The sequence below is a fragment of the Aulonocara stuartgranti genome (assembly GCF_965226115.1).
Source record: "Aulonocara stuartgranti genome assembly, chromosome: 17".
Classification (NCBI taxonomy): domain Eukaryota; kingdom Metazoa; phylum Chordata; class Actinopteri; order Cichliformes; family Cichlidae; genus Aulonocara; species Aulonocara stuartgranti.
Window position 1 is genome coordinate 18174956 of NC_138953.1, and position 24980 is coordinate 18199935.

The window sequence follows — 24980 nt, forward strand, 5'->3', positions numbered from 1 at the left end:
GCATTAGTCGACGCTGGTTTTCTTTCTAATCTCTCATTCAGCAGTTAAACTGATCTCTGCGAGCTCGCCGTCTCTCTCCACTCCACTGGCAGAATTTAATTGAGAACGCCGCCGCCCGCTCCACGGCCACGGCTAAGGTCATCGCCAGCGCTGCCGATTCAGCGAGCGGGCCGGATTATCCACACTCATTATGTACTCTGGTTTGATAGTGGGCCTTTGAGATAACGGGGCTGCTGAAAAACACATTAGTAGCTGTTCAGATTTCCATCAGTGCAGCTGCCAGACGGTTCCTTTGTTTACACGCCATTTACCAGCAAGGCCCTTCAGGCCGCGAGGAGACGGACGGCTGCAGTTTGGCCTTTTCCATTCTGGTGAGACAGAAACACTCACAAACACCACCTTAAAAACGGTGAGACAAGCATAAACCCATCCAGGATCCCACCGTGGGGCCTACTTACAGGCAGGGCCAGATGTTTGATTAATTCCAGCAGGCAGGCTTCATCATAACCAGGAAGACTGTTTTTATTCAGTGCTTAATCTCGACTGAAATCCAAACTTTCAAAATAAAAGCTTTTATTAAATGAAGAAAAGAAAACAGATAAAATGTAAACAGGTTTAGGCGGAAGCTTTCCAAAGCCCACTACCATTAGACAGAGAGATTATTCCAGATTCATAAAGAGAGATTAGATTATATATTTGGTAGAAAAACAGTAGATCATGCAGTTGAAACCACCGAAGATAAAAGATTCTGACTGAAGCAGAGAAAATGTTCACGGATCAGAACCTCCAAAGTGTCCTTGGCTGCAGTTTCCGGGTAAATGGACTCCTACCAGCTCGTGTCTGGCAGCGGGACAGCTTATCAACAGGGGCACACAGGACAGAGTCTGGACCCTCGCCCACAGTTTGGCAAAAAGGGCCGTGAGGCCCCCGCTGCCCCACATGCAGAGGTGGAGCTTTAGCCAGCAAACACAGCGTGGAAATATGGCCGCCGGGTGGCTGCGACCCAGCAGGGAAAACACTGCAGAGCTGACCATCACTGCCACCGAGCCACACCTGCCCTCCCCGTCAGGAGGAGGTCTGATCATCTGGGACTCTCAGGTGGAGGTGAGACCTGTCCTAAACTATTACTGTAACAGCAGTTATGAAGCTGAAGCTCACAGGAAAAATATGAAACACTTCAGCTGATTAAACAAGATCCTAAACCTGTGTGTGATGTGAACTTTCTGAAGGTTCATCACCCTCTCGCTGATCACCAGGATTAAACAGAAACAGAACAGAGCTCCTTTATTCACCCACGTAAAGGATATCTGACATTAAAAATCACGTCTGTTTCAGGACAAACATTCGTAAAACACTGCGAACAAAGGCCATACTGACTATGTTTTTTATTTGTGTGCACAGATAAAAGGAAAGCACCCCAAGCAGAGATTTAACTATCAACAACCAACCAAACTGCCAGTACTCAGGTGCTGGTCATAGAGAAAAGATCAACCTAAGATTTTCAAAAACAAATTCTGATCTACAATGATATGATGTAATCATTTCAATTTCAGCTCGGTGAGCAGAGGTGATCTTGAAAAGACTATCGTGGTAATATTATTTATATCCCAGGAAATGAGTGGCAACCCTAATCTGGAGCTCTGAGGGAGAGAGCTGATGAGTAATTTAAAACCAGCTTACTGCGGTTAAAGTGTCAAAGGATTTAAGAAAGACAAAGAGCAGCTCAGTATATTTTACTGACTTTTCAAGACTTTTTGAAAGTGAAAAACTGGATCCTCACATGAGGTATAAGCCAGTTTCTCTCAGCTTCATCACCCTGAAGTCAGAAATGATGTTTCAGGAGTTACTCTAATTATTTTGACTTTAAGGCAGTTGAAATGAAGCTGATGTCCTGAAGAATCTAAAACATGAAACAGAGATTTCTACATTGGTTGACTTCATTAAAATACGCTGCAGGAAATATTAAAACACTCGGCACATCTTGTTTTTAAAACATTAAAATGGCGATGGTAGAAAACAAAAAAAACAAATGCTCAGCTTGAGGCTTTGCTGACCAATTACAGAGTCTATAATTCCACGTTATTCACTCCTCCTGAGCATCATCAGCAATTATCAGCTGGTCAATAAGTGAATCCAGCTGGTTAACTCGAGTAATTAAACCTGTTTCATGTAGTTTTAAATGAAATCAGAAAGAGTCCCCACTTGCTGTTCAGTGTTTGCTTTTTAACTTTAAGAGACAGAAAAAAATCCATGAAATCAAACTGAGTCGCGCTTCAGAGGCTCAATGACCACGACTCCAAGCTTCAGCAGAGCTTCAGCTCTGTCAGTATTGCTGCTCCTCACCCTCCTCCGCTGGCTTCCATCTGATAACAATCACATTAAAATGTTCATTATGCAGCCGAACGGGGCGCTCGGCCAAACCGTGCAGCACAGCTCCTCATTTCCTCTCATCTGATCATGTGGTCAGTCTCCACCCGTCACACCGTCAGTGGACAATAAATCCATTTAAATGCAAATCAAACGCACCCCGAGTCTAATTTTCCCATGTAACTCGGACTCCATTGGAATGTGACAAGCTGCCGCACTGACCGACAGCTGGAAATGTCGACAAGAAGAGCCGAAACTATCGATCAATTTATTGGCCAGCGGATCAATGAAAACTCTGATGAGTAATTAAAGACCTCACAGATGTTTAACTGCAGATGACAACAGCTGTTTACTGTTTACATCGCTTTGTTTCTGACATTGCCTTTCATCACCCCTGACCTGATGACAAATAAAAGCTTCCTTAATGGTTAACTCGTGTCCTAATAAATCCACATGTGTCCTTACAGTTTGGATTTAAACCTGAGAAATAACCTGCTGTAGATCCAATTACTGTATTAGCATGATTAATTAAGATGATTTAAGTGACTTTTTTCTTGCTGATTTGCTTCGATTTCCCCATCAACCATTAAGAGCCACAGTTGTCTGGGAGAAATGATCTTGTTGAGGTCAGAGAATGGTCAGACTGCCTCGAGCTGATAGGAAGGTAAAAGTAACCCGGATAATCTCTCGTTACAACAAAGATCTGCAGAACAGCATCTCTGAACCTTGAAGCAGATGGGCTCCAGCAGCAGAAGACCACACTGATTTCACTCCTGTCAGTAAGAACAGGAAACTGAGGTTACACACAGACTCACAAAACTAGACAACAGAAGATGGAAAAATGTTTCCTGCTCCGATGAGTCTTAATTTCTGCAGTAATATTCACATGGTCGGCTCAGAGTTTTGACCTATATCAACAGTTCAGGCTGCTGGTGGTGTAAAGGTAGGGGAGATATACTCTTGGCAGATGTTGGGCCTTAGTACCAACTGAGCATCATTTAAACACCACAGCCTACCTGATTATTGTTGCTAACCATGTCCGTCCCTTTTTAGCAAGTGTACCATCTTCTGATGGTCGCAGCACATCTGCAGCAGCTGTGTGATGCTGTCATATCAACGTGGACCAAAATCTGAGAGTATTATTAATAATAAGATTATTATTATTAATAATAATAATAATAATCTTATTATTAATTAATTATTTAATTATTAATTAATTATTATTAATAATAATAATAATAATCTTATTATTAATTAATTATTTAATTATTTATTATTTATTATTTATTAATTATTATTATTATTAATAATAATAATAATAATAATAATAATAATAATAATAATAAGATATATGCTCCAAAAAGCCAATGTTGAGGCTTCAAAATGTGGAGTCTACAAACCAGTGAGTGTTCTTGTCCATCTTTGGTATACAGTCTGAGTAATCAGCAGTTTTGTGATAGGGGAAAAAACAAAAACTGACTGTGAGCTTTTACTTCTTTGGAGAAACAGTTGAATTATTTTCTAAATACTAAGTGATGCTGATTTTCGCCCCCTAACGAGCTTCGTTACAGAGAAAGACAAAAGTGTTTACTCGGTAAATGGACTCAAAGACACAAACTTTAATTACACAAACAGAAACGGTGACAATACCTCTTCAATCGATCAGCAGCAGCGGCTCTAATCACTGTTTCTGCTGCCTTCGGCTCTTTGATTTCTCTCTTTTTTTTTTACTCAGGAGAGAAAAAACAGGAAATCACAGCAGCAGCTCCAAACTCTGATTTGTTTATCATCTCAATTAACTTTTCAGCAAAGGTGCCCAGAAGATATTTCACCGACTGAATGCCAACGCAGAGACAGAACTGAGCCGAGCCCGCTGAGATTCTCTGCCGCCCTCACCAAGATTTCAATCGCCCATCTCTGCTAATTGGGTTTTTCAGAAGTGACGGAGCCGCTCGCATGAATGGAAGATCATAAAAATGGGACTTCTTTTTAATGTGATTTGCCGAAACGTGATCGAAGCTGTTGTGACGCTGCCCGCTGTTCTCGCTGCGGCGCCTCTCCATGAAAAGTAAACGATCAAACCTCACCCCTCCTGCTCTTATTACCACTTAAATCAGCTCCTGTGACTTCACGCTGAAGGGAGGTTTCTCTCTTTGTTTCAATCCTGCAGCATCACACAGAAATGTTGCTATAGAGACGTGTCACTCCATCACAGCAGGAGGTCCGAGATGTAAATGGAAACAAGAGGAACGCAAAACAACTCAAGAAGAAGAAGCTTGATTTGACTCAGACATCTCGGGGTTTGAAAAAGGCATAAAGTTCAGCCTTTTTTTTTTCAATAAAAGCTCATTTTGTGCCAGAGAGCTGAGAACTCACAAAGGCCCAGCAGGCGAGCTTTTATTCTGAAGGGAAATCTGGGCTTCCTGCATAATAGATCTAGGAGCAGGCCTGAAACTGGGCTCCTGCATCTGCGTATAAACCGCAGTAACACACAGGCCTGTTTTGGAACTGGTTTCCCTCGGCTTTTGGAAACATGTTGACACCAACATTCAGGCCTGTCTGCGAGCCAAAACAACAACATAAAGCAATAAAGGCCATCAGCTGTAAGCTCATTAATGTGCTGTTGTAATGTAAGCAGGTAAGCACAGGTGTTCTCTCTGAGCGCCGTCTTTTGCCTGGATTTGTTCGTGCGTGTCACACAGGTGCCTTTAAAAAAAGCGGAGCTCCTGTGTGTAATGAGCCAGTGTCTGTACAAACAGTTAGAACTGGATTATTAAAACTATTAAAAACCTAAAAATGTCAAATCTTTTCTGTTTTCTCCTGTACAGTCCAGATCTTTTAATTTCACAAAGAAAGATGAATTAAATGAACACCACCTCCCAGAAACATGAATCCTGTGGGAACAGAGGCCTCAGAGCTTCTCAGAAAATGTTCACCTGTGAAAACCGAGTGTCTTTAATCTCCCGTCCTCGTCCCTCAGCGTTTATTGGAGGCCAAACAAAATCACAGGCTGAAGCAGAAACGATCTGAACGTCATTGAGAAGAAATGTGGCTCGGGGTCGTCGCTTTAATGAAGACATTTATTTGCCAACCGAACAGCTCGCACCTTCAGCGAGAGCTGAGAATATTGACCAGCGGCGGCAACCGGCACATAGCTCTGAAAGGTCAAACTCTATATTAAAAAATGAAGAGCCGGAGAGAAATTATAGAGCCACTGCTGCGTCCACCGATCATCTCAGCTCTGCTCTCCTAATCGCAGATAATAAGAGGATGAAAAATGGCAGAAAGAGCAGCAGCAGACGTTATTGGTGCTGATTAAATGGCCAGTTAGTGGCTGAATGAGCAGGTTGGGCTGGAGCTCGGCCGTGTTCACGCTGAGGAGTTAAAAATCTAATCTTTTCTCAACATGATTTGGGCTGTTTGGAAGAGCAGCTGAGGAAAAATGAAGACTAGCCTGAAAAGTCACCAAGGAAAACTACACTGATGGAAGCTGCCTCCCCTAAAAGACTTCAGACATAAAGTGGAATAAAAGCAACAATGTTCCCAGCAACTAATGTACTAGTTGTTTAGTCAAGATTTAAAAAGAAGAGCTCAAACTACTCGAGTAGTGGAAAAACACCAAGGAAAAAGAAAAAGAAAAACACTCAAAGCTGACTAATGAACAAGGTTAAACACTCCTGACACACCTCAGTGATCAGGTCACGTTTTAAATGTCACTGGACGTGGTGATAACGTGGTCATCAAACAGCCACCAAACACCAGCAGTTATTTTATTATTTATTCACATTTACTACAACAGAGGGAGGTTTTTAGGATGATTTTCCACTTTTCTGCATCAATTTCCATTGAAAAGCATTTACATCACTTCCTGTTTGTTCTCTGGTTATATAACACGAGTCACACATGTGGATGTTACACAGCTTGATTTTAGGAGGTTAAGTCTCTGAATTATCATCTGAATGCCTGATTTTACTAATCATCCATCGACAGCTGCTTATATTATTAAAATCCCACCAACGTATATTCTTGTTTATACTTTTAAATGTTTCAGGTTTCAGGTGTTTGTGAGGCCAAATTACAAATTATTCTTTCTAATCATGATCTTTGTTCCTCTAAAATCCTCAGCATGGAGATCATCAATGTTATTTTGATTTATGTTTGGCCCATTGCATGTGTGATATCCCCCAAAATATTTTAATGGATATCCAAGTTTCCCTTCAGAGTGCTGATGTTCTGACCCAGTTCATAGAAAGTCAGTTTCAGTGTTTTGGCTCTCAGCTGATGCAGAAGAGAGAGAAGGAAAGAGGGTGAAAATGAAGTCATTTCAGACCACGATTTAGTCATTTGATGCCACAAATTATTAATCTGAAGGAACGAATCAGGTCATTTCAGGGTAAGAGCTGCTAAATTAAAGGCAGTGAAAGTTCTTTAAAGCCACTGATTTGAAATTTGAAGGTGCAGATGATTTATTTAAAGAACTGATTTATGAAGTGCGGCGCTCTGCTGTTGTCAGAGAAAACAGACTTTATTCAAAGTCATAAATGCTGAAGTGGTCACTCCTGAGCACTGATTATTCTTTATTTCACACTGCCACAGTCATCAGAAAAACTGATAATGGGACTGACCAGAAAAAAATATCTGATCAGATCACAAATCTTTTATATAGTTTTTGTAAAAGGTAAAAAAAAATTAACCTAGGGTTCTTTCCTGATGGAAACTTAAAAAGTTGTGTTATTCTTCCTGCTATGAGCTGTCCCCGCTCACATACGGCCTCAGAAACAGATACTTTATTAATTCAGCCTGTGCTTGGCACTGTGGTGAGGAGATGAGAGCACTAGACCAGGACCAGAGGGAGTCTGAGGGAGTCCAACTGGCCTGTGGGAAGCTTTAGTGCCAGGGTCGGCGCCCCGCGCTCGCTGCAGAGAAAACAACCGTTTAACATGTTGGATTAGACGGGATTAAGGACATCTGTTGAGCAAAATGAGGAGCTTCTGTTGGTTTTATCTCTCCTGCTGTGATGGCACAGAACAGACCGAGAGTTGGAGAAATTAAAAGTCAAACTCTGGAAGTCACCTGGAGGAAAATATGACAACTGAAGACGAATCCACTACTCTGGAGCTTCTTTAAGCTTTGTGAGCTCGTACACTTCAAATTCTCAGTATTTCATAGTATTGTATTGTACAGTATTGTAGTTGTGACTTGCAGAACTGACTTTAACTACTGAGACAAAACGAGTTTAGAAACTATCCAAAAAGCATCCATAATGTACAACCTGGAGCACCAAAAACATCAGTATCCACCCATTGTTTCAGGCTAATCACAGAATTAAGATACTAGAGTGATTGCTAATAAGGTTTCAGTTAGTTTGATCAAAACAGAATTTATTCTTTCTGAGGTCTGCTCCATCACATTACCATTACAGACAGCTTTAAGGGCACTTTGATCTTTTTTTTTTCTTAAATGGAAAACTGATAAAATGTTTGGTTTAGGTTTATTTATTTGAAATGCTTAAAACTGTTAATAAAAAGTTTTCTGACTTTTTATTAAAAGGTTAATTTAATTTGTCAAAGGTTTTCTGAATGAACCATGTTTTTAAACCTTACTATTCAGCCTGTTCTAAAACCACAAATTCTCTATTATGTTATACTTCAGACACTTTGGCTGATGGATCCTCATGTTTGTTTTGGCACAGACTTTATGCCGGATGTCCTTCCTATCCAGGTTTGTTACTGGCACTGATGAGATTTACATTTTGTTTCTTAGATGTAATACCGCTGCTGTTTGCAGTGAATTCCAACAGCTGATTTTTTTTTAAGATATAAATGCACCTATACGAGGAAAAATAAAAATATGTTCACTGAAGCTTTCAGTTCACAAGTTGCACTTCTCTTTATGCTGATGAGCTGCTTTTATTTTCAGTTGTTGTTGGTTTGTACGATTACATAAAAACTAATGAGATAAAAGTTGGAGATTTTGAGCCTGTGAAAGGGAAGAAACCATTATATTTTGTTGTGGATCCAAACTGCTTGGAAAAAAGCTTTTTTATCATTGGCTTGGCTGCAGATCACATAGAGAAGAATGAACGACTGGCTTTGGCGGAGCTCTTTGGTGTCTGGTGCCTTTCTAGATTGTGTTTATAAATGTGTGCCAGATATTTATTGGACGTACATTTGGATAGCAATCACGTTTAGAAATGTGATGTATTCTCTCAGATATCCTTGCACTGCTTAATTTTACTCAGAGCCTGAAAAGTGTTCACCTTTGTCACATCCTTGTGGTCCTTTTTTGATGATTGTTTTAGTGTTTAAAAAAAAAATTCCATTTGCTTACAAAAAAATGTCAAATTGTTCTCATAGGCAGGTCAGGTGATCCATGCAAAGCAGAGAAGTGACTGTCCAATATTGTTTGAATGACAAAAAGAAAAGAAAAAGTAGATGTTCTACCTTTGATTACATTATCTGTTGTTACTTTCATATTTTTAGTGTTTAGAGAGAGTAAAGTGAATAATGATGAATGCCATCCCATAAAACCAGCGGACAGTTTGAAAACTGCAACAAAACAGCAGCTGTCAGGCTGTGAGGCTTCCAGAAACACCAAAAGCTGCAAATTCAACACTGGATTTTTGTTTTTCAGCGCTTTCATTGATTCTTTCACTTTCTGCAGCTCCCTGTCCACACAGCTCCGTCTGATCAATACTCACAGTTGTCATTTTGAATTATTGATCCGCACACTTCACAACGTTAAGCTGAAGGCATTTATAGTCGACTAATGTTTTCATCTATCAGTGAAACAGCTCTGAACATCGCCATGAATAAACGCAATGCTTCAGCAACAGGACAGCATTCACAACTGTTTTCATTATCGATCAGTTTACCGGTCACTTCTCAGGTCATCTATATATCAACTGATCTTAAAATGTCACAGATTAGTGCGAAAGGCCAAATCTGGTTTCGCTAAAGCTGGCGATGATTCGCTAATCAATCATCATGTGTTTGTTTATTACTGGTCTCATCAATTAAAAGTGCTTGACAAACCGCTGACGAGCTCATAATCAGACCAGCATCCAAATGTAAAAAGCAAAACTAGCTGGGAAGGAATAAAGACAATAATAAATCATAAATAAACAAAATTAAAAGTAGAAACCAAGAATTTAAACCCTGAAAATATTCATCTTACTTTTAAATTTGCAGAAAAACTGTTTGGACCAATCAACCCGTTGTTGGACTATTTTTATGAAACCGCAGCAAAAGTGTGTCATCTGGGATCCTACATAATAAACTGACAATAAAAAGAAATATAAGCAGCAGTTCTGCTCTGATACAGTCAGTCAGTAAAGTTATCAAAGTTTAATAACAGGCATGTCTGCTAGAGAAAGATGCATTCAGCAGGACACTGCTTCACAAATAGTTAATACTCATGTCGGAATAGCATAAGTTGACATTAGCAGGACATGACTGACAGCGGTTCAGACATGAAAAATCACAAGAGTTGTGAACAGAGTTAAGGATATTTTTACAGACATCAACATCAAGACTGTAAGCAGGTGCTGAAAACCTCAGAAATTCATCATCAGTGAAAACAGAGTTTCTTAAACTCGGAAAACATGATTAAATATGAAGATATTTTATTTGTGTACAAACTTTTTTACAGCCCGGCCCGTCTTCTCTTCTGAATGAAAGTCAAAGCATATCCACATCTACCTCTGCATCTTCCAGCAGAAGTGTTAAAATAACTTTTAGAAAAGTGCTGAAATATTCCTTTGTTTAATATGATTTTGCATGTGTTGGTTTTCCTTTCCTGACTATAAATGCCATCTACGTGCTGAGACTGTGTGAACCAGACTAATCACATTCATTTATTTCAGCTGAAGCTTTTTAAATGAAATTATCGTAAACATAAGAATGCGCTCAGGCCAAGTTTTCTGAGCAGCCTCTTCAGCTCATCGGTGATGGAGCAATGGGGGAGAGTAAGGGGAGGACAGCTGGCTTTCCCAGCAAAGAGGAGGAGGAGGGGTGAGGCTAGAGGGTGTTGGTTGTCTGAGGCGAGGGAGGAGGGGCAAACTGGAGGCCAGCAGATGGACTCCTGCAAACAATAGAGGCAGACAGATGCAGCCACAAAGAGCAGCAAGCACACAGAGACACACTTCACAAAAAGCTGAGACGAAGCCTCAGCTCGACAAACCAAAAGACTCTGGAGGAGCAGCACTGCTCACAGCCACCAGGGACACACACATAAAAAAACCCAAAGTTTATTCTAAAACCATGAAGTCACTCGTTTTTGTTCCTGATGAGATGGAAAAAGGTTTAAAAAAAAAAAAAGTGGGCACAAACTGTGAAACTCTTTTTTTAACTTTGCAATCTGAAGGACTCTGGCTCCTTTTTGGGAACATGAAAATTTTTATTTTCCACAGAAAAAGATCTAACCATTATGACCATTATACAGATCTAACATAACCACTTTTTGGATTTTTACATTTTCCAAAAAGGGGTTTTTAGCACTACAGTGTAGTCTGATAAGAAAACACTGGAACATGACAACAAGTCCAAATACAAGGAGCCCTCTTTAAGAGAAGCATAAGCTTCCAGACCTCAGCATCAGTTTAGATCACATCACCAGAGGACAGAGAAAAACGTCTATGATGCTGCAAACCAGTGCTTAAAACTAGACTAAAACCAGTCCAGGACTGGAACAAATCAGCTCAAATTCAGTACCAAACTCAAATCTGAACAAATCAAAGTTTTAAACAAGGCCATAACCAGCACAAACCCTGCCCCTGAAACACACTAACAACCTGCAATAAAAAGAAGCCACTAACAGAGCCCTAAACCAGAGTGAAACCACTCCACAACCCAATCCATCAAAACCAACCCTAAAAACATTTTTGAACACATCACATCAAAAAAACTGGAGTTATACCGTAAACATTACAGGAAATCATAAAAAAAGTGCAAAAAAGACTGAAATCACAATTAAGATCATTATGAAAAAAAAGATCTGACAGAGTGGAAACTTGTGATAGGGATTAGTACAAAAACACAATAAAAGTTTTTACTTAAATGTCTTGATAAAGTTTTACGGCCAGAGCTGCCACAAACCTGCAGCTTTGTGATTTTTCCAGAAATGTGGGTCATCAGAGAGGAGAAAAGATGTTAACACTCTAGCCCTGAAATGCACACACTTCTTCCTGTGCATTCACTCAAAGGTCTGGATGAAGTGCCCTGTGTAAACGGAGTGCTGTAATATCTGAACATCTGCTGTTAACAGACTCTCAGTGCATCTCTGCAGACATCTGAGAACTTCCTGCAGTCGCCAAGGGGGCTCCGAGGGGACAAAGGGAAGGACGGGCTTCTCTCTTTGTCCCCCACCGCCCTGCAGAAACAGAGAGGAAACATCCTAACACAGTCCGCCATGCATGGGAGGGGCCTGGGTGATGCTTATGAGGGGGGTGACGGGAGTGCACTGCATCAGTCCCTGCTGTGATGTGAAGTGCACACTAACAACTGGATCTATGTTTGCTCTCAGCTTTCTTTCCACATTCTGTTTTACTCTGGTTCATCTGCTCCATCGAGCACCAGGACATAACTCAGGACATCCAGAACCTGCATCAGGTTTACGCCCAAAACACCCCATCCTTACAGAAGCATCTGACTATGAGTCTGTTCCTTTATAGATGGGATTTAAACCAGCGACTAACACCAATTAAACCAGTCCAAAACCAGCCAAAAATAGACTAAAACCAGACCCTAACTCGGACTGAAACTAGTCCAGACTCATCAGTTGTTATGGATTCCAGTTGGATGTTTTGAGCCCAGCACAAAGAGTAATTCTCCACTTAGTTCATTAAAAAAGAAAAAACTTTGAAAACAGCGACTTGAGGGTTTCGCCATGTAAATATGCATTTATGCAGCTCACCTCGGTCTTTGTTCATTTAACCACATCTTACAGCTAAGACCTGGAGCCAGTGACGCCCGACTGAGCGCGCTCTGTGCCAACACGTGCTCAGGACAGATATGAGGACAGTTGCTCGGAGTGCGGGGTTGATGTAAATGTAGCGTTGTGTCCGAGCAGCGACAGCGGTAAACCAAACGCTGGGGGCAGCCTCGGCGTACGGTGTGTAATTAAACTCAGTGACAGAGGAGCAGAGATGAAGGCTGGACGAAAAGAAGAAGACCTCGTTACCCACTCAGCCGTGAAGAGGCACCTCCTCCTTCCTGTGCACCTGACAGGTGTTTCTCTGGTGGTTTATCTTTGTTCACAAAATCACCTTTAAGCAACTTAGCTTCAGAGCCAAAAGTATGCGTTTCAGTGGTGTGTGAGGCTCTCAGCCTTTGACCAGATGTTGAGCCTCTGTTGACTGCCTTTCAAACACCCACACATGAGAGCGTTCATCATTGTAGAGGCACAAGTTATTAGTTAGAGATGTTTTCTGATTCAGAGAGAAATAAACTAACTATTCCTCCAAACCACAGACAACCACGGACTTGTTACTGCCTGTTATTTAGCTGTGGTAGAACATCAACTGTCAGAGAACAAATGCCATTACATATATAAGCTGGTGTACTTCTAATGAAAATCCTGCTGGTTTTTAAAATAAAATGTTTCTGTCTACAGACAATGGTGAAAAGCTTTTATTTTGAAAAGATATACAAACTATTGAGTCAGACAAACCAAGTGATTTAGTAACTTCCAAGCAGGAGAAGATAAACATACTACAATACTATCATCTGCAGAAGACATAAGAAAAGGTCAGACAAACAGCCAAAATAAAGAAAGGTCAAAGGTCACTACAAGACCAAACAGAGTTCAGTTTAAACCAGTCAAAACCAAGAAGAGAGCGCTAAGCTACAGCAAAGCAGCTGTTCTTTTAAATGTACTCTAAGTTTTAGTAGTACAGGAAAAACTAGTTAAGAGTACATGACAGATGTTTACTTTGATTACACAGACATGTAGGAGTAAGTCCTGCATAAGAGATATTGATTTGTAAATACCAGATATTATTATATAATGTTACACTACAGTTTATTTCCCTTTCTCTGGACAACACTGGCTTTAAAGATGTAACACATTTTGGTGTTGACTTAAAAGAAAGGCAGACGTGAAAAGGTCAAAGGTCAAATGTGACTCTAACCTATTATTATATGCGATTCTCTATATGCCCATGTGTTGTCAGTACAAACATTAAAAACACCTTTAAACAGTTCTATGTAGCTTTGTTATCACCTTCACCTTCAGATAAATCTATTGACCTTGAGGGAGAGGTCAGAGGTCAAATGTGACACATTATTTTAACTCTTTACTTACTCTTCATTTTACTCTACCTACTATATGATGATAACACACACCACACATGTAAGAATCAGTTATAAATATAAGTCAGAATTCCTTGTGGAGGTCATAAAGCCTTAAAGCTGTTTTACAGGTTACCGCTTGTAAAAGGCAAATATGACATCACTTGAGCAGTTTGAATGAAGCCCGCTGGCTGACCACTGGCCAACCACTGTGTGCGAGTTCTGTAGTACCCGAGGAAGGATGGTCGCCACGGCGAGGCGAGGCGACTGTCTGTAAAACTAAGTCCAAAAGCAAATCACCCCTACAGTCGATGGAAGCTAACCTCACTGAGGCTCCAAAAAAGGTGACTCGACAGTAGGGCTGCCACAAACAATTATTTTGATAGTCGACTTGCACCGATTATTTTTGCGATTAGTCGACTAATCAGATCATGCATCCACTGGACGTAAAACGTACAGCTTATTGCACCAGCAGCACCTGCTATTATATAACTATCATTAGCTTACAGCTTTAAGTGTTTAAGGTGTGTGCTAACTAAAAATAAAGACAGGATGATAGTTTATTAAATTTTAATGAAATTTGCAGATTGTTTTGGTGAAGTTTAATAAACTCCTTGCTATCTAAAATATAACAGGACACCGGAGTTTATTCTCGAGATTCTCACACTTCTGATAATCAGTTGTCTGCTTGACGTTTATTCAGCTGTGTAAAAACTATAACTTTAATCTCAGCCAAACCGATTTACTCAGGAACAAATAAAATACTAAAAAAAAAGCCAAACAATAACATTTTAAAGTTATCTAAGTGACTTATATATCATGTTTAACCTGAGTAGCGAAAGACGGCGGTGGGTTTGAAAACGATTTGCCGGGAGTCCGGTGCTCTCACGGTGCTCTAGTGAGCCTTTAACCCCGGCTAGCTATCGAGCTAGTGGGTAACAGACGTCTCTGAAAACATCAGCGCGCTTTTAAAAATATGTGGTGTCTTGATAAACTGAGCAGATATTTGAAGTTTACACAGCTTCATTCTCGCCTGAAAATATGTTAAACCTTTATTTTGTGACCCAGAAAAAGTAATAAGAGCAATGTTCCCTCTAATTTTTCATGTGTCTGAGCGAACACACGAACTTCCTGAGCGATCTCTTGGACCACTGTGAGCAACATCAGACGTGTGCACTGTGGTCACGCCAGCATCAAATCCATCCAAGTTACATGGTTTATTAAAATAATCAAATTACAGCGTTTACATTTATGTTACACTACTTTTAATTAACTGATTTAGCCCACTTACAATGAAAATGTAAAAGAAATCTTGTTCATGACCTGTGTAGTATGTTAACACTATTGGAAGTAAAAATAACTTGAACTCCAATTTTGAAAACACAACTTTCTTTTTTTTTCTTTTTTTTTTATAAAGCTCTGACTTGTATTATGAGTCTGTGGTCTGGGAGAGAGTCCTGTAACTCTCTGTCTGCAAAATACAGTAAATAATGACCAATGTTGGGCAATAATTATATAGTTACTTCTTCAAAAAAGTAACTGAGTTATGCAAACAAAGTTTTTTGCAGCTGTTTACCTAAAAATGCAGCCAAGGCATTTTTTAAAATAAACGTTTCAAACTATTTACAGAACAATCAGCTGTTCTGTATCAAATTTGAAATTATTTGTGCCACTCCAAAAAGTAATTTCTGTCCACTATGAGATAAAGGAGAACAACAGCCTGATACCTGCAGGCCTGACAACAGGAGGTGTATCACTCCTGTAACACCTGTAACATTCAGTAGTCGCCTCATTGTTCTGACACACACAACAAAACTATTGACTACACTACACACTAACACAAGATTTGTGCTAAACGTAGCAAATCTCTCACATCTCAAAACTGCCGTCACTCCTAAAACTTCCCCCCTCCCTAAACAACTAAATGCCATGTTGCCAAATCATTTTTTGATTGGTTGACATGGTACATTTTTCCACCAATAGGAAAGGGTGGGGTCTTTTTGGTTTTGTTTTTCCTCACAGGCGGAGAGGGCTTTCCAGCGTTTTCCTTATAAAACGCCGTTTTTACCATTTCTTCGCAGTAAATATAAACAACAATAGTGCTCAGGAAGAAAACCAAACATTGCAAATATTTTTATCATAACTCTGGTTTTCGTGGCCTATCAACACAATTTCAAAACTGGTATAAAGTCCACACTTTTCCCGCCAATTGTTCCATCTGTCCTGCTCACATCTCCAAAGGTTGTCCACATTGTCATTAACGTGGCTTCTCTCCACATCAGCCACGCCCCTTTGCTAGCTAAAACACCGGTGTCGGCACATAAGGATGCTGTCATAGCCTGTCAGCAACGTTGATTAGCTGCTTATATACGAATGTGAATGGCATTATTGGCTGGACTATGGATAAGGTGGCATCGTTCTAATCCCATACGGGAGCAGCCAGTCACTTACTGACCAACACTGCAAAAAATTGATTTTAATTTCAATTCAGGTTTGATTCTTTTTCTGTCCACAGAGACCGTCCCAGCAGTGCGCAATTGTGCACGCGCGCAACTTAGTTTTAATATTACTCTTATTCACTGTTCCCTCTAACTAGCTGCCGCCATTGTTGGAAACTGAGCTGTGCTGCGCTATGAATTCTGGGATAGGTTGGGCCACGAAGTATACACCCGACCCATCCTTCAAATCTGGGGAAATGAAGGGCGCATTTGTCGGAGTCTTCATCGTAACGTAATTGGCCTACAAATGCAGGCACAGGAGGATGCGGTTCCTGAATTTGGACACGGCTACGATACCGGAGTTGCTTCTTCTTCTTCTTCGGGGTTTAACGGCAGCTGGCATCCTTGTACATGCAGTGCTGCCATCTTCTGTTTCAGTCCGTTATTAAACTCTTAAATCCTACTACTTATTCCTGCTTCTTTTGGGATCATACAAAGCTTCAAATGACGCATCGACTACTAAATAAGTCAGCGACGATTTTGATAGTGGACGTAATCGTGACTAGTCGACTAATCCTGGCAGCCCTACTTGACAGTCAACATTAGGCAATTACAGTCGACTCCCCTGAAGCCTTTGTAAGGTATCATCTCCAGGCAAAAACATGACTTCCTTTTTTCCCCCTCTTTCAGAACATTTTATCAGTTCGTCGCACTTCATGTGAAGGATGGCGTCCTCAAGGTGGATCCTCCATGTCTCCGCCTGAATCACCACCTGCTATGAGCAAATTAAATATTGACTCTTCTATTGACTCGCCAATCTAATTTGAAGTGATTGTGGATGAGCAGGAAAAGGGGGGGGGGGCTTCAGTGGCTCGGCCGCTTGTTAAAGGCGCCATAATGGGCTGGATGGAGCGAATGATTGAGTCGGAGAGGGAAGTAGTTTAGGCAGATCTGTGAGACGTGATGGAGTCTGCAGAGAGGCTGCAGTGACAGGAAGAGCAGGTCAGAACCAGTTCAGCTGATGGCAGCGGCGTGAGTGGGACAGGTGTGGGGAGAAAATGATGATGGGAGGCCTCAAACTACCTTCCAAAAGTCCTCTGTTCTCTCAGCAGCGAGGAAAAGCTTTCATTCAGAGCCACCGTGTCAACATTTACCCGCCAACCCAAAGCAAATACACAGTCCTGAACACCGTCACAGTCGGAGAGGCAAGAAAAAAGGAAGAAGAAGAAGAAGGAGAGGGGGCTGCCTGCTTTGCCAAGTCCGATAAAAAGCCTCCAATAAGGAACAATCAGAGCTTTCTGGAGAAGGCTCACTTCACCCTTCGGCGCCCAAGCAATTTTACCGAGTGATGTGGCCGAGTGTGGGCATTATATTTTATCAAGAAACGAGCCTTTATCTATTCTAAACACTTTCAATGTTAACTCGAGCTTTTTAATCATTAAATGCAAAAAGTTAAAAAAAACAACGACAAAAAAACAACAATATTTTAAAACTGGAGACACGTTTGAGTGAATTCTGTGTTTAACACCAGAGTATATCAATGATCCGGTGCTTCCTTTCAGCAAGCTCCTCACAGTCAGGCTGGTTTTCATCCCCTCTTACCCCAGACTAAATCTGAACAAACACCTAGTTTGAACATTTGGTAGATTTGCTGCAGAAACATCGGAAAATATTTAGATTGTTGAAATATCTAAAAATAAGACGACATCATGATAAATGTCATTTCATTGTAATTAATCGCAACTTGTAAGGTTGAAAAACAGAAAACTTCCCCTGTCTGCTCACAGCTCACAGCACTGTGAAAGCAAATCATGCTGTACTGTGCAGCACAGGGATACACCAGCAGGGGGTGATATGTGCTGGTTATACATGTATGTGAAACTAGGATTTTATTTTCTAGTATTCAAAGATGGCATTATAAACTGTATAAAAGGATGGCCCAGGTGACAAAGATAATAATAATATAATAATGACTCACTGCTGGAGCTTCTAGTGGCCGTTTGAGGAACTGCAGGTTACTGAGCACTGGGAGTTTCTGTTAGCAAGCGTAAGCTGATAACTCCACCCACTTGTCCAAAAAAATAATAAAATGGCAGCCTGTACGTTAACACTGAAGCTTCAAAATGGAGTCCACATAAGTGGGTGATGTCACGCTGTCTATGACCATCTTTTGTATACAGTCTGTGGTTGAGTGTGCAGATGAAACAGGTGACTGGAGGTCGGAGGCACACGTCCTCGTCTCTGTTTGGAGGGAATTAAGCGAGCGTGGCCTCCCTTGATGCTGGCTGGCTGTTAAACACTGCAGCAGCTCCAGCAGGTCTCCTGAGGATCATTTAACAGCTTCACTCTGAGTCGTATTATGATGTTCAGAATTGATCTCCCTCTCTGGCTGTGTCTAATTATACCTCGGGGAGGTAACAAGGGAAGGTGTTCCACGCTGCACTCTTCATTTATTTGGCTGGGGGAGGACCGAGGGAGCCAATCAGAGTCTTTAACCACAGAAAAAAATAGCTGGAGTAAACTCTGTGTTTGTGTTTCTGCAGAAAGCACAGATTATTTTTTGTGGGCGCCCCTTGAGTGAAGGTTTTCAAGAAACTGCTTTAATGACCTTCCACGGTCACCTGTGGCGGTGATTGGACACCGTTCAAATGTGTACGAGTCCTGCAGTAACCATCCAAAGGGGGAAAACGCACATTTACAACCTGTAAAACAAATTCAGCCTCAATTACACACACTGATGCCTCACAACAATTATCCACCCATCACAGGGTTGGCCTTAATTAGGTTTGTTCTCTTTCGTCCGCCTGCTCGCCTCTGAGAGACCAAATAAATGGGAGGGCCTGCAGAAACCGCCGCAACGAGCGGCCAAATCGACTTCCAGCGCGTAATGAATCGCAGCTCTGAAATTAAACTGACGTGTAATGAATCTCCAGCTCTTATTCTCTCCTCCTTTTGTCTCTGCTCTCTGGAAGCATCCTCTCAGCCTGTTCACATTCCTCAGCCATCTCGCTGCCGTCACAAACGCTCAGCATCACCGGCACCGGCGAGCGCAACAAAGGAAACGGTTACGGCCGTGTTTCAGCTCCTGTCGCCTTTTATCAATGGCAGGAAAAATCAACAAACTTCAGAGAAAGTTAGGACATCATCCCGGAGACCCTCGGACTCACGTCACAGATCACACCGCCCAATTACACTACACCACAACTTCAAACCAACCACCGCCGACACATCCACATCATCCATGAAGTCAGCTCCACCTGCGGCAGCTCTGGCAGTGAAATGTGGCCGAAGCATTTTATTTTCACTGGTTTCTCCTCAGAGGACAAAGATGAGCCGCAGGGTGAAGAAGCAGACTTACAGCAGGAGCAGTGAGAGAGGAGGTGGGAGGAGCTTGTTCAGGTGAATGCACACCTCTAGAGACACCATCATGTGACCTACCTGTCCGTTCTGAAGTTCATTGAGGCCTTTGCACAACGTCTGATTCTGCAAAGAAAAAGGAGAAAGAAACGTGAGTAGAACTATGATTTCATGTCATTTCAAACAACTTTGCAAAGGTCAAAGGTCAGATTATTTTTCACGACTTTACACAAGCACACCTAAGCATCTTGAAGTGATGACAGTAACTGTTATATCTGATGAAGCCACGCTGAATTTAATCTTCATATTGTGAGTATTTTCAGCTATCACTTGATAGCTGAAAATACAAGTTGATGCCTTGTAATCGTTTTTACAGCAGTTTTGATCCTGAGGAGCTTCCGAAGCACACGAGATATCGACATGAACCTCTCACAGAACCAGGTCAGAACTTATGTTCCAATAACTGCAGATTAAACCAGCTGTGAGGTTGGTTAACGAGGTTAACTGGGATTTTCTGCAACAAACTGAAGTCATCATCACCCGCTCAATCTCAGAGTGACTCAGACACAGGAAGCAAACACAGACACATCTATGAAAGTGCAGGAATGCTGGCAGACGGGCGACTGATTTAAAATGGACCAAAAAAAAAAAAAATCAAAACCTCAGTTAGAAATTAAACATTTTTCTGAAAACCACCTTAAAAACATAGACCTGCATCAGAGGATGAAGCTTGGTTCGTTTTTACTATTCATGAACATTTTAGGTGCTGCTAACCGGTTAGCAGCAGGCCCTTCTTGCCTCCTCTTTCCCTACAGGTAGCCTGATCAGGCTGGTGAGAGAGACTCTTCTCACGATCAGAGCACCTCCTCCTCCTCCTGAATCTGACTATCCAATGGGTGTTCTGGGCCCAGGGCCACACACACAGCCCAGGAAATGAAAGAGACAAGCAAATGAGCAGATTTGATCTTGAATACAGTACATGAGTCCATGTTATGTCAGCCTGCCCCCCACCTGCAGGCTGAACCGTCATGTTTCTACTCGATGTGACTGACATGTGCTGATGGACCACGCCTGAAGCTTCACCTCAGACTCAGAGTCAGAGAAACCTACACGAGCTGATAGATGAGGGTCTCACAAACACAAATATTCGGTCGATGAAAAGGACTCACAGACATTTTTCAAACAGAAAAGAAATCAGTTTAAATAAGTGATTTTTTTCTCCGCTGAGATTTGTCCCTGCACACAAACTGAGATGCTGCAGAGCGCCGACTCAGAAACTGTAAATGAAATATTGCATAAATCAGTGAAGACGCACTCAGCTGGAAAACACTTGTAATAACATGCAGTAGCTGCAGAGTGAGGTCCTCGAGGTTAATCGAGGAACAAAATGATTTATCGGCGGCTGGTTTTGGTGTCTCTGCTGCAAACTTCCTCCCTCCTCACCCGCCCCGCTCTTTAACAAACACTAACAGCCGCCGGTGAAACCTCAGGAGGACGAAATGCCGTCACAGCTGGGCCGACGCAGTCGGCAGAGGAGGATCTGGGTCTATTTGTCATCTGTAATCTAACGGATAGGTGTAGAAACGTCTGGGGAGCCGAGCGGAAAAACTGAAGCTGCGCACAGGCTTTATTTATTTCTTTACCTCCCCGCAGTAGGCCGGCGTTAGGCTGCCGCGCGGCAAGCGTGTACAGGCGTGTGAGGATAGTCAGATAGATAAATAGAGGCGGATTCATTCTGTATGCATTGCTTTTCACACTGGGGAAATTTACAAGCCGAGCGCTGATAGTTTCCAAATCAGCTGCAGCGAGGACGTCAGAGAGAAAGAGAGTACCGCACTGCACAGCCCAACGACCCACCACGTCTGCCTCGTTTACACTTTACAACGCAAACTCATTCACTGCTGCTGCGTCTGAAGCCAGACTCAGTCTGCAGAGGGGTGGTCGCCAAGGGAGACCCTGACCACCACAGCAGCACTAGCGCAGAGCAAGAGGACGGAGCTTCTGCTTGATCTCCACTGTTACTGGGGTTAATGCTACACCACCTAAAATGCTTTCCTCTGTTGACTTGTTAGAGGCACAAAGAGCAGAGAGCAGGTTTGATCAGCTGGTACCACAAATTGCACCTCCTCTGACTTCCAGCAGAGGCTCCAACAGTAAGTCAGTCCCCATAGACTCCCATGTTAAAACTTAAACATGTTTACAGCCTGATAAAGAAAGTGGTTTATCCTTTATCGATAACTGTACCCTTCATAACTGTTTCATACCACACCTGTTTCAATTCTACTATGGCTTAAAGTTTGCCTTATAAGGGGCGTGGCCTATTTGAGTGGCAGGTGGACCTTTGAATGTTGAGTCCAAAAGTCAATGTGTGATGTCACAATGGTTATTATTTTCCATATACAGAACAGTATCATCAGCGTACATGCTGAACGCTGGCTCTCCTATTAAAGTTGCAAAGGTGACTTCATGGTGGCTTCACCCATCTTTATTATGCATCAAGACAGTCTAGTTCATTCAAAACATGGCGCGCCCACAAACACCAGAGATAACCACACATTATCTGCAACAAAACCAGACACGGATGGTTCACTTGTGTTATATTTTTCATATTGTCCATCATCTCAGGGTGTTCACAAGGTCCTGTGTGAACTGACGTTTACCTGCAGAGATACTTCTGACAATAGTATTTCTAAAACACACCGCTGTGGAGTAACTTTGGAAGAAAACAAAGCGTAAAAAACTAAACAGCAGTGTTGTTTGGAGGGCTGGTGAAGTCAGGCTTGCTGTCTTATAATAGTGTGCTACCTGGTGGCTAGCTACAGAGCTGTGGTTAGGCTAAAATGAACACATTAGGACAAGGAGACAGAGGTTGAGGGTCTATGTTGAGGGTCCTGAACGGCAGAGACAAACACCATCACATGGCGCTGAAAATGGAAACTTCAGCACAGAGAACCTCTGACCTCATCCACAGCAGGGGGTCAATAATTAATCTGCTGCTGTGTTCTTGATCCTCAGCTTCATATCCACATGAAGTCAGCTGAGAACGCCAGGACACCGTGAGCCCACTGGCTGTAGATACACTGAGAGTTTTTACAAACTTGACACATGAACATATGAAGAGCACATAAAAAGCTGAAGAGACTGCTCTAAAAACCAAGGGAGAAAGAACTGCAGCACTTTAAAAAGATAAGAGCTTCATCCAGCGCAGGAGATGCTCAGAAACACGATCGAGACCATCCCCCAAAAATATGAACAAGCAGCACAAACTGCAAAGCTGCAGTTTCTCCATGAAAGGCCAAAAAACAAAATACTATGAAAATGCTGTGTGTGTGTGTGTGTGTGTGTGTGTGTGTGTGTGTGTGTGTGTGTGTGTGTGTGTGTGTGCTCACACACTAATATTTGGTTTGCAGGCTCATTCAGAAGACCCGCTGAATCTGAATGGCTGTTTTCTTCCCTCCTCCCCCCGAATGCAACAAAATGAAAACAAATGGCACCCCCTCCTCCCCTCCTCCTCACCCCCCATATTTACAGCCAGAGCATCTGTTCAAAATGCACACAAACACAGCCGGCTCTGCTTTCCTGTTAGCGTTTGGAGGCTTTCTGGGGAGAGCATTAGCGCTGTTTGGCTAACTGTGACAGGCTTCATCTCTCAAAGCCGCCGCCGCAAAGCCTCGTGGGAAATGATGGCCACCTGTCCCGCTGCCTTATCGTCTTCTTCCCAGCGCCCTGCTGTCCAGTTCAGTCCAAAACCCAAAATCACAAATAACCCAGAGGGCAACACGATGCCTGAATCATCACTGAATAAATGCTGGTCATGCTAAAATAAGACTGATTTAACGTTGTCATGGTTATCGGGTACCAGGTGACAACAATGATGTTAAAGTTGGTGGTTTAAAGGTGAGATGCACGAGGTAGCGCTGCTCTAGTGATGCTGGCTTTAATTTCTCACGCGGACAAATGCAGCTGGTTTACAATGTATGAAGTTATACAGCTGTGACTGTTTCAATGGCCATGATTAAATGACTCTATAATAGTAGTGACATTTAAAGTATCTTAACATAACCGATACCTTTAGGTTCTAAAAGTGTTACAAACAGGTAAAAAAGAGGTTCTATTTAACCAAACAGTACGTTTAGGGGTGCTTAATTAACTGGTTGATGTTAGCAGGTTCCAGATCAGGCAAAGTGAGGCCTTGATAGCGATACAAAACTAACTTTAATTTAATGAAGTAAATAAACTTGTTTTTAAACTGATGTAAAACAGTCTGTACATGTTAGTCTCAGTGAAATTAAAACCAGAAACTTCAAAAGAAAGAAAAAGTATAAAATGTTCAAGTCCACAGATAAAATTAAATTCTGAGCTTTTTGTTGACGGGGGGAGAAAAAAAAAACACACACTGATCTTCATGGAACGGCGGAATGAGCCCACAAATCTCTGAAGCTGATTTTGTAAAAAAGCAGACCTGGAGATGTTCCTCACGTTCGGAGTGCAGCAGGCCCGGGCAGGCGAGCCCGAAGATGGATTCACGATGCTGACTGAGGTGTTGGAGAGGCCAATCAGAGGAGACAGTAGGTAACTATCTGAGGACTAGAGGAGGTGTGAGGAGGCTGGGGCTCAGAGACGAGGAGGAGGTGATGAAGGGGGCCTTGTCCCTGGAGCAGCTGACTGCAGCATGAAGCTGAAACATGCTCCGACATGCCGGTGTTCAATTAGCGGCGTGGCTTTCGTATGTTCGCAGCTCCAGCAGGAGAAAGAGCCACTTAGTTACAGAAAATGACTGCTGGAGCTTCAGTGAGGACGCCTGTGGACACAGTTTCTACATGTTAATTAATCGAAGCTCCTGGAAGCTCCATTTGCCAGCTGCTCTGACAAGTTTTAGAGAAATCAGATTTTATATTTACAGCAGTGCTGGGAGGAAAGCAGCAAGGCCCTCCAAGCTGTGACTAACCAGTAAAGCCCATTATTTACTAGTTTTACAGGTTATAAATACACAAAATCAGAGTTCTTTTATATCAGCCGACATTCCCAGTACAACCTCTCACAGCTGAAAAACAGTCATGGCATTGCCTTCACTTTCCTAATAGGCACATTAATCTCACCCCTGGGGTTCCTGTTATCAAAGTGTGTGTTAAAGCTTTTTTATATGAGGAATGTGGAGAAGATGTGAAGAACTAGCTTGTAATTTTGAAAGGTTATTATTATGTCTTTGGTTTCTTATTTTCTGCTTAGATAACAGCTAAATGACTCACACAGGCCTAGAGATTGTTCAGTCACCCCCCACCCCAGCAAACTCAGGTCACCAAAATGTGTATTCTCCATCAGGAAACAAAAAGTGTGACATAAACCAGACACCAGAGTGTTTTTGTTTTAAAATGTGCTGTTTGCAGCCATGAGTCATGACTTTTATGGTGAAGGTAAACGTTCTCCATTTCCAGTTTGCAGACAAGCTAGCATCTTTCATGCAAACTGTGGTGACCTGCTGGCAACCAAAGCAATCACAGGGAAGTTATTGGCAGCACCCTTTGCAACC

At 42.0% G+C, this 24980-nt stretch overlaps 1 protein-coding gene across 2 annotated transcripts in view; it reads right to left on the reverse strand.

The window, feature by feature from the left end:
• phf21b (PHD finger protein 21B) overlaps positions 1-24980 on the reverse strand; it is an 88146-nt gene that overhangs the window by 23357 nt on the left and 39809 nt on the right. For both annotated transcript variants that reach the window (XM_082509712.1, XM_082509711.1), the window contains exon 2: positions 19532-19576. In XM_082509712.1, coding sequence (XP_082365838.1) covers positions 19532-19576 — 45 coding nt within the window. The remainder of the gene's footprint in view (positions 1-19531; positions 19577-24980) is intronic.